Source organism: Choloepus didactylus, chromosome X (genome assembly GCF_015220235.1).
Source record: "Choloepus didactylus isolate mChoDid1 chromosome X, mChoDid1.pri, whole genome shotgun sequence".
Classification (NCBI taxonomy): domain Eukaryota; kingdom Metazoa; phylum Chordata; class Mammalia; order Pilosa; family Megalonychidae; genus Choloepus; species Choloepus didactylus.
The window spans coordinates 185,126,384-185,137,495 of NC_051334.1; the positions used below are offsets into that span (position 1 = coordinate 185,126,384).

Genomic DNA, 11,112 nt, shown 5'->3' on the forward strand with positions numbered 1-11,112 from the left:
CTTTTTAATATATGCATTTAGTGCTATAAATTTCCCCTTAGCACTGCTTTTGCTGCATCCCATAGGTTTTGGTATGTTGTGTTCTCATTTTCGGTTCGTCTCTATATATTTAGCAATTTCTCTTGCTATGTCTTCTTTAACCCACTGATTGTTTAGGAGTGTGTTGTTTAATCTCCAGGTATTTGTGAATTTTCTAAGTCTCTGATGGTTATTGACTTCTAATTGTATTCCATTGTGGTCAGAGAATGTGCTTTGAATAATTTCAATCTTTTTAAATTTATTGAGGCTTGTTTTATGTCCCAGCATATGATCTATTCTGGAGAAAGTTCCATGAGCACTAGAAAAGTATGTGTATCCTGGTGATTTGGGATGTAATGTCCTGTATATGTCTTGTAAATCTAATTCATTTATCAGATTGTTTAGGTTTTCAATTTCCTTATGTCTAGCTTTCTTTTCTTTGTGAAAGGATCTTTTAGCTGAAGTGAATCTTTGGGAATGGGGGTGGTTTCCTGTGTATTTAGGAATGATTTTTACATTCTGTAATTTTATATACCAAAAATGTTTTAAATGATTTACAGTCAAATCAGAATGTGATCATTGATACAATGATGGCCCTAAATGAAATCTTAAAAATTGGTCCTTTTTTCTTTTTTGTGTTTTGTGTTTTTCACCAAGGAAATCAGGCCACTGAATTCCCTACCTTCCGATAATTCAAGGGTTGGACCTAATCCCTTGGAAGAAAAGAATCATTTAGATACAAAGGAAAACAGCACCCATTTTTCTCAACCTAACAGTACAAAAGTCCAGAGGGTAAGAAATATCTGTCACTTTGATTTACCATTATTTCTTCGACTCAAATGTCAGGTTGGTGTTTCGGGTGTTTTCTCTGGTTAGACTTGGAGGACTCATGTTCTGTTTTTTCCAATCTGATTGCCAATTTATGAGATAGTACAAACCGAAATGATACATACTTTTCAGTTTATTCACAGTGACGAACTGCTGTAAGCATAAAATACGGGGTTGCATTTAATGGTCACAATTTTCTTTTGAGGGTGGACTTTCATTTTTTCATGCTGTATCTCTCAACATTTTCCAGGTTTAGTAGCTCAAAATGTACCTTCTGTTAGATGAATTAATTGCTACTTAAAGCCATGTTTTAGAAACTGGTTTTTAATATTTGAACTAACCTAAGTATTTAGAGATGGGTTTAGAAGTCCTACAGTGAAAGTCCTGCTTTCAGGCTTCTGTGTATCATTTGTTATAGTTAATGACATCACTTGCATTCCTTATACTGCTTTAGGTGTTAGTGGTTTCATCGATTGTAGCAGGGGAATCCCAGAAACCTGAACTCAAGGTTTGGCAGGTAGGAAAACATTGCTTAAAAAATACATTTTAATTTTACATTTGTATGTTTATTCCCCTTGTTAAGAAAGACTACAAGTGATCATCAGGGTTGGGGGATGGTGGAGGAGTGTTTGTGGGTATATGTGTCCATTGCCCTGGGACTCAAGCCCAAGTTGCTTAATGTTGCTTACAAGGCCTTTTTTTGGTTACCTCTCCAGTATCATTTCTCACCATTCCTTCCCCTGGCACTCTGTAGAATCTTGGGCCATACTGGAGTACCTAGAGTTCTCTGAACATTCTTATACTCTCTGTTGCTTCTAGACACGTGCATTTATTTCCTTTGTCTGGAACGCTCCTTCTCTTTGGTCAGCTACTTCCAACTTCCCATGTCCATTTTGACCTTACTCCTTGTGAAGCTTCCCTTGTGTACTTGCAACAGACCCCCGTCTCTGACTCGGCCAAGAGCCTTTTCTCCTTATGTATTCACATGTGCTCCCCACTACTGTAGCACTTGTTAACATAGAAGTTCACTTGTGGATCTCCCCACCCACATTGTTAAGTACCTTGAAGGCAGGGCCCCACTTCTTAATATAGTCCCTGGTCCATGAGGGCTGTTTATAGAAAAACTGCTAGGGTTCACAAGAGATTAAAAGCAAAAATGCCGTTTTACAAAGAGAACTTTAACTGCAAACAGATTGTATATTTCTGTCTGCTAGACTGAAGAGGGAATCACTTCTTCCTGGTGTCCACTTTGATGGCCCCCATTCTACTTTTCATTTTACTCCCACCTTTATTTTAATTCAGCAATGTGCTTTAAATTACAGTGGCACTTTAGGTGCACCAACACTTTGGACAGGTTGCAAGAAAAATGTTTTTAAATGATTTGCTTCAAAGTCACTAGGTTCTAAAGTTTATTTTGGTGATATTCAACCCAGAGGGAAGGGTGTAGTATTTCCTCATACAGCATTTTGGGAAATGATATGGTTAACTGCTTTGTACCAGGTGAAAAGAGTGATTGATACTTTGTTCAAGGGACAGCATCTTGGCTTTTCACATCTTTTAACTTCGCCCAGAAAATTATTAATATACCCATGTCAAAGCTACCATATGCTCTTCTTTCATCACTTGTGAATATTAGTAACCAATTGTATTTTTCAGTAGCAAAATATTGAACTATTCTCAGCTTTGAATGTCTGTCATAATGCCAGGTGTCGTTTTGTACAACTGTGGCTAGGCTTTCCTGTAACTTGTGACTAGAAGAAGATGTCAGGACTTTTTTTTCCTGATTTATACTGATGGGCTAGAAATGTAAACTTTAGTATACTTTTTTTAAAATTCTATGCTCATACTAAAGTTGTACCATTGGGAGAAGATCAAACTTTCCTTATGATTCTGCCTTTTAAAATTTTCAGAGTAAGTTATTGAAATGTATCTGGGCTTGCTAAATTTTATGCTCCTAAATGTGCTTGTGTTTCTTTTTCTTACAGATTACTCAGTGCGTCTTCATTTATCCTAGGTTTTTTTTGTGTGGGGGGGTGTTTTGTTCGTACCCTGTTGACTTAGTTATCAAAACTGATTTAGTTTTTGCAAAAGTTTATGAATCTTGCATTAAACCCTGTATAATTTTGAATTATGTAATTTGTGATTTTGCCAACATTTAATAGTAGTCTTTAAAACTTAATAACCTGATGGATTTAAGAGTTGCTCTATTACTCTCCCTTATTCACAGTAGATGTATAAAATATAGGAAATGCTTAAGTTTTCGTGTATTGATTGGTTTTTAAAACAAACATTTCTGTACCTATTGTTTGCCATACCCTATGGTAGGGATTTAGTCATTATTTTCATTAGTCAAATAAATCCATCATTAATTTTATAGACTCATGGTTGCAATTGCCTTTTCAGGGTATGGTACCATTTGTTTTTGTGGGAACAAAGGACAGCATCACTAATGCCACCGTTCTTTTGGATTATCACCGGAACTATTTAAAGGTGAGAACAGGAAGAACTTTAATTTCTAATCCTTTTACACTAAAATATAAAGACACAGTATTCAGTCTTTCAGCAATTAGAGTCCTTCTAGCCAATATATAACAATGAATGAACTATAAAAGATAATAGAGAAAATATAGTCACTTTGTTCAGTTTATATTCCTTCTGAAAATGTAAGTCAGTTTTCCATCGTAAATTTAAGAACTAATATCCCAGTTTTCGGTAAGTTCCCTTATTTCCCATTATTCCTCTGTTAAGCTCTTGGCTCTCAAGTTAAGTAATCTTGTGCATAGCCTTTTAATCCAGTTGATCCTTTCTAGCCTTTGTGGGTTTTTCCCAGGCCATATTCTGTATCTGTATCACTTGCCTTTGTTGTCCCTTTTGTGTCACTCATCAAGAAAATCCCAGCATTTCATGAAGTCCTCCGTTAAGTATTTACCATTTATATTTTTCTTTATACTCCACTACACAGAGTATAAACCGTCTTTCTGTAAATGAGCATTTTAGTGTTTGTCTAGTTTTCCCTCCCCTAGGTTGCAAACTAGAAGGCTGCAAGGTGCAGGGGAAGGAGCACTGGGTTGGCAGTCCAGTGACTTGCTTCTAGTCTCTATTCTGCCAGGAGCTAGCGTGTGACTTTAGGCAAGTCACTTCCCTAGACTACATGCTTTTTAAAATTCTTTGTATCCATATGTATCAAAACTATAAGGTAGCCGGCATTAAATAGTCTTTAAAGTATGTTTTATTTGTAATCCATGTGTTTTACTTCGTATTATTATCATAAATAATTATGAAGACCTGGAAAGTTACAGTTGCATTGTATCAAAACCATTGTTCTTTTAATTGATGTTCTATCCAGATCTTTTCATTTTTTTCTTCACAAACAAGTGTCCTTTGCAGTTATCAGAAACTGTCCTGTTGCCATTCTTTCCATCACCAGATATTCCCTCAATTGGACCTATCATCTGACTGCTTTGCCCCAGTGGGATAGCTTGGACTACCCTTCTGTTTTGCAAGATAGACCTGTTGCATGAGCTTTAACTAGACCTTTGTAGTAAACCACTCAGATAGTCTCTCCTTTGTTCAAATCCCGTGTAAAACAGAAATTGTGGATCAGAGCTCAAATGAAGCTCACCTAGACCCTTACCTGACCTTTTTTTCCAGAAGCTGCCACAACCAAGATTTTAGGAACTTGGTTTTACAGGGGCTTCTCCAATTATTATTCGTATAGACCGTCTCTGCAACAGCCTCTGCTTGACTGAGACACAACCAGTACTATCATTTTGAATCCAGTTCCCTATAGTCAGTAAATGAGGTGTTTATGGGTAGATTGGAAGGACAGGGATTAGAAATGAGGTTTCATCTGGATATGACAACCTGACATATTAGGAGCACTGTGGGTAAGGGTCTGTCAGTGGGCCTCACATGTATATTTTGAGCAACTGAATTTATACTGTCTGTCATATTCCTTCTAGCAGAGTTGTAGTCTTTAGGACATTTTAAAAGCATAATGTGAGACCCAGCTTTTTGGTCAGCTATTAAATAGGTTTATTCCCCTCTTCTATAGGAATGTCAGCATTTTCAGTTAATTGAAAATAATTGTTCCTTAATTGTATGAGCATATCCAAAGACCTGTCATAGTTCATGTTTTTTAAACAAAAGATGGCCCAAACTCAATGCTTTGTATAATAAGATGTTAACTGGCAAATCTATTTCAATTGAGTTTATTTATATGTGATTTTTAAGGTTAGCTGGTTAAACCTGAAATGTCATTTATCTGTATTCATACATTTTAGGGTTGTTTCGTTCAATATCCAATTGTCAAGAAGTCCCAAAACTAGCATATCTATGCCTTAGCAATAGAATAATAGGATAATAGTGCCAAATCAAACAGTATCATTTTAATGCTGAGTATCTGTTACATCTCTGATTTGGGACATCGATAATCTGTTATAGTAATTTTCTTTTTAAGGAGGCCATTCCATTTCATGAAAATTCTGTGTAACAGTGTTTACTGTAAATTTGGAACTGAAATTGAAATATTTCCAGTATACTTTTTATCTGATGAAAAGGAGAAAGGTATTATTAAGTAAAATGTCAAATTTTTACTGTTGTCTTGTATATTTTAAATAGGAAGTAGACCAGTTGCATTTGTAGAGATTACGAATTGATGAGCAGTTGCGACAGATTGGAGCTAGTTCTAGACCACCACCAAATCGTACAGATAAGGAAAAAGGCTATGTGACTGATGATGGTCAAGGAATGGGTCGAGGTAGTAGACCTTACAGAAATAGGGGGCACGGCAGACGCGGTCCTGGATATACTTCAGGTACAAACTAAGCATTTTACTCAGTAACTTCATGTGTTCCTAGACTTCATAGATGCTAATCTCTATTATTCATTAGAACCCCATTATAACAGTCTCACTACGTGGTTTCTGATTCACAGTGGGTCATATTATGTTGCAGAATCATATGCAGTAAAAGCCTGATAATAACACACACAGTTTACAGGGCAGGTGTGAGTTCTGTCCATGTTCTGATTGGGGATAAACTTGCTTTAACCCTTTGTGTGTTGAAGAACTTGTTTTAAGGTCTTTCCTGATTTTATTACTGTATAGACAAAACTTTTTCATTGTGTACTGTGGCTCATTTTTTGTCAGGCATGTGCTGGTCATACTTGCTGGATGGACTGTGTAAATCAGCAGTCTGCATCCTGTGGCTCATAAGGTACTTTTGAGTGGCCTGGCCATAGTCAGCCCTAGGCACAGTCATGAAGTAGGCAAAGTTTTCCTTTGTCTTTCCAGCTCTTCTTACAGTGCTGCTGCTTCTCTCCCAACACCTTTCACTGAACCCTGTCCCACCTATCAGTCCCTACTGTCTCTCTTGCTCAACTGCATATCAACTATGTAACTTGCTGATGATGGTTTATGATAGAAGGAATAATCCATCTCACAAATATTTGCATTTTAAAAAGGAACTCTTTAAAATGGAAAAGCCTTCAAGATCCACAGGAATGAAGCTAAAATGGTGAAGCTGTAATTGGTCATTAGCTCCAACAGAGGAAGAGAGAGAGGTAGTAGAGTTGATATTTGGAGTCGGGAAGAGATGCCTACTCCTAAGACCAACCTTGAACCCAACCCATAGCCCTCTCCCAAGAGTCTGCTCTTTTGGCTGACGAATTTCTGCCTCACCATGGAGCTCTTTCCCTACTCTCTACAGAATTAACCACCTCAGAGATGATGAGTTTATGATAGTAATTCCTTTGTTAACGATAAGTCAATCCAGTGGGAGTGGGAGGGAAGGTTGTGGACCAAGCATCAGGCAAGCATATTCCTCTTCAACCAAGTCCAATCCCTGGCCCCATTAGAGACCCTCCCCTAAGACAGTTGCCACAGTGGCCGGCTTTGCCCCCTCTCAGAATTGCCAAAACGTGTGCATTCTCTTCTGTCCCTTTAACCTTGTTAAAAGGAGATCTCTTTATTTATAGAGGTTTTATTAATTAAAATATTGTATTTAACTGTCATAGTAAACTTTTCCTCCAGAGAGCACAAATATTTAAAGGAGCACAGCTGTTTAATGTTATGGCACACTCAGGTTTGAAATTAGGTAGATAATAAAGTACCTTTTTTAAAAGAAAATAAGAACCAAAAATGTTTATAAGCAAAAGCATCTCAAATATTATGAAGCCCTTCATTTTGAATTTAAGATCATTTGTTTTACAAAATGGAAGATGATAATACTCTTTGGTGGGCTTATATATTGGGAAAAATATTGGATTACCCCTGAAAGTCTCTGGAAGCTTCTATTAACCTTTTTTTTTTTTTTTTAAGTCAGACAGTGGTATATAACTTTTAACTCTCGATAGGATCTAATTCTGAAGCATCAAATGCTTCTGAAACAGAATCTGACCACAGAGATGAACTCAGTGATTGGTCATTAGCTCCAACAGAGGAAGAGAGGGAGAACTTCCTGCTCAGAGGAGATGGACGACGGCGTGGAGGCGGAGGAAGAAGACAGGGAGTGAGAGGTCGTGGAGGAGGCTTCAAAGGTACAAAGGTTTTCATTTGTTAAAAAATAAAGGTGAATTTTAACAACTGTCTGAAGTTCCGTGAAAAAGCTTGGTGATTCATTTAAGTATTATCAAGATCCCATTTCTCCTGTTTCCTGCTGATCGTCATAGGAAAGAGTCAACTTTTCATGGGTGTAGTACTTAACAGACTATTAACCTTCCTTATGATTCATGTAGAATATATGAATAATCATTGATAGCTAGTTGAGCTTCTTTTAGGATTTTAAACATAACAAACATCTGAGAATTAACTCAGGTTGACCTGTAGTGTGGTTGTTGCAGAATTATGGTACCTTTGCAACACTTTCTATTTCTTGGTGTTGCGCTGGATTAACCGTCTTGTACCTAGAATCACGAGGTGATTGATTACATTTTAGAGTCTATGGGTCTAAATACATAAAGGAAGTGGGAATAAAGAAGCCTGTAAAAGAATTTCAGAATCAGTAACTGTTGAACCTTTTAAAAATGTGGCTGTAGGAAACGAGGATCATTCCCGAACAGATAATCGTCCACGCAATCCAAGAGAGGCTAAAGGAAGAACAGCGGATAGATCCCTTCAGGTAAACCTGTGTACCTCTTTTCATCTAAATTGTTTGAATATGGTAGTTTGAGATTTATGAGTTTATTTTACTTTACTTTTAAACATATTCAAAGATTACAAATTTGATAAGCATGAACTGTTTTCCCTGCAACTTTACAGGTATGGGCAATATTACTCCTCCTTGATAAATAAGGGAAATTTCCTAGAGAATAAGTGGTCTTAATTTTTGTGAAGATTTTAACAATCACATTGTGACTTTAAGAGTAGTAACACATTTGTGGGGTCTTCCCACCCCCATCCCACTCCCATTCTCTAAGAAAAGGAGTACCCTGAGAGACCTGAGTCAGCCCTGTGGGTCCCTTCTAGCTTAGTAACAGGGGTAGACTATTTCCTCTTTGAGTGGCAATTAAAGAAAAGGAGGTATCTGTATTGTGGCTGATTATCATGAGATAGACATGCTCATGATATTCAGCTGGCACATGCACAATCAACTGCTTATTTACAATCAAAGTCTGTTTGGGGGATACCTTCTCAATTGCTCATTGCCTGTGCTGTGAACTCATTGGTAAATAATTTTTTAAAAATTAGCCCTGAGTACTTCCAGGCACCTTTGCTAAGGGTTTTGTGTATTTTATCTCATTTAATCTTACTGATTTATCTCATTTAATCTACTGAGGTAAGTAGTTTTATTATTCCATAATTTATAGGTGTATAAACAGAGGCTTAGTGAGGTTCAGTCCTTTTTTCAGCATCATGTAGCTAGCATGTGGTGGAGTGGTATTTGAACCATGGTGTCTGATTACCCATGCTCTCTTATACTTCGTCTTTAACTCTTAATCCAAGTCCTTAAGGCCCTTTCCTAACTATGGACTGGTTGTGGACCAACGCCCAAAGATTAGCGAGAGACTTTTTTTTTTAGAGCAAGAACATTTTATGTTAGAATATTCCTTAGAAAAACTAGCAATTCCGAGTAGGTGTTAACTATTGACAGGTTCTTAAGGACCAGTATAAAAAAGACCTTGGACCTGCGTAAAAAGATTGGCTAATTAATGTACGTATATACACTTTACAAAGATTTAAGATATTTATTATGTTCCAGTTTTGTAATTCCACACTTTACCATGTATGATTAATTGGGCAATCCTATCATATCAGTTAAAAGGATACATATTTATAAATTATATTTATAATTAAAACGAACTACTGAATAAAAAGTTTGTGTGTTCTTTTTAAGTATGGGAATAGATACAAATCAAAATGCTGAACCCTTGACAGCCAAGCATTTAAAACACCCTCAGCCCCAGCACTTGTACCTTTTGGGATATATTTAGCATTTGTACTTGAAACAGATCAGTATTTGGTAGTTGTTTTAGGCCCATTGGTCTTTATTATCTTTTGTGCAGCATCTGGAATTCTGTTAGCAGTGTTTGAGTGTTCAGGTGGCACTAAAATATTTTGTAGATCTTAGAATATTATATTTTAAATTGTGTCTACTTCTAGGATTCCCATCCTTCCACGTATTATTTTCTTCAAGTTTCCCTATACCATTTTTATTCCTGTGACAAAGTCGTAGGATCATCTGAATTGCCTTACTGAAATACAAAATATAAACCAGTTCTCATATTTTTCTACTAAAAGATGATGAGAGCCCTCAGTATGAAGAAACTTCATCTTACCTAGGATAGATTTAAAGGTATAGTACAATAAAGTCTAGTTAATAAGTGAATTAGTACTTGAATTCTTATTCTGGTAAAGTCAGAATAGGAAGACATTATTTTGTTCTCTTTCCTGGGTTTCACAGTCTGGAGAATAACCTGTTCTTTTTGAAATCTAGTCTTACAGGCATGCATATCTTCTCATAGTTAGTAATAATTCATTTTAACTCTGTATTTCTCATTCTTTTATTCTGCTTAGAAGAGAACACGGTAGGATTGTGAATTTTTAGTCTAACTTTGGATGCAGTGAGGTGACCAGTATGTTCCAGGAAAGAAGAATGTTTTAAAACCAAAAACCAAATAAACTTAATTTTTTGTACTACTTCTCTTCCCACCTCCCCTTTTAACTTGGAATTTCCACTTTAGGATTAAATTTCTTGTCAGGCCAATTACAGATTACAATTGAAGATGGTCTATATATATATAATAACTGTAACTTGTTTTAGATCAGAGTTGACTGCAATAATGAAAGGAGTGTCCACACTAAAACATTACAGAATACCTCCAGTGAAGGTAATCGACTGCGCAGGGGTAAAGATCGTAACCAGAAGAAGGAAAAGCCAGACAGCGTGGATGGTCAGCAACCACTCGTGAATGGAGTACCCTAAACTGCATAATTCCGAAGTTATATTTCCTATACCATTTCTGTAATTCTTATTCCATATTAGAAAATTTTGTTAGGCCAAAGACAAATAGTAGGCAAGATGGCGCAGGGCATGAAATGAACACAAATTCTGTTAAGACTTAAATTTTTTTGGTATTGGCCATAAGCAACAATTTTCGGATTTGCACAAATAAAATCTTGAATTTTGAAACCTTGCTTTTATGTATACTTAGCTCTTCAGGACAGGATTTTAGTTTGTTTCATTTTTTAAAGTACTGAGCAGTGATACTATGTTAATTTGGAACATTTTCCTGAATTTTGGGTGATAGCTCACCAGTACATTTCAGTTTTCCTGAATAAATAGCATTTATGGTAACCGTATTGGACATCTGTTTTCAATCTCATCTAGAAGTCTCCATGAAATGCTATGTCATTTCATGTCCTGTGTTGGTTTATGTTTTGGTCCACTTTTCCAGTATTTTAGTGGACCTTGAAATATGTGTGATGTTACATTTGTCATTTTCATTAGCAAAAAAAAAAAAGTTGTATGATCTGTGCCTTTTCTATATCTTGGCAGGTAGGAATATTATATTTGGATGCTGAGTTCAGGGAAATTAAGTTGGAAACAGTAAATGTTAAAGATATAGCAAACTTTATAGAAGAATGCATGCTTTCCATATTTTTTTTTCCTTACATAAACATCAGGTTAGGCAGTATAAAGAATATGACTTGTTTTTGTTTTTGTTTCATTGCACTGAAATTTGACAAATAGTGTTATTGAGAGGGATGTGTAATTTTTCTATATAGACAGGAGAAGAAATAACTATCTTTTCATTTGAGAGAGGCTA

General features: G+C 36.2%; 1 protein-coding gene across 1 annotated transcript in view; it reads left to right on the forward strand.

Annotated features, from left to right (window-relative positions):
- Positions 1–10,640, forward strand: part of FMR1 (FMRP translational regulator 1) — a 50,424-nt gene extending 39,784 nt beyond the window's left edge. The window contains 7 exon segments of the mRNA XM_037820935.1: positions 676–810; positions 1,301–1,363; positions 3,250–3,336; positions 5,467–5,662; positions 7,201–7,383; positions 7,882–7,964; positions 10,107–10,640. Coding sequence (XP_037676863.1) covers positions 676–810; positions 1,301–1,363; positions 3,250–3,336; positions 5,467–5,662; positions 7,201–7,383; positions 7,882–7,964; positions 10,107–10,268 — 909 coding nt within the window. The 3' untranslated portion in view covers positions 10,269–10,640.
- The last annotated feature ends 472 nt before the right edge of the window (positions 10,641–11,112 follow it).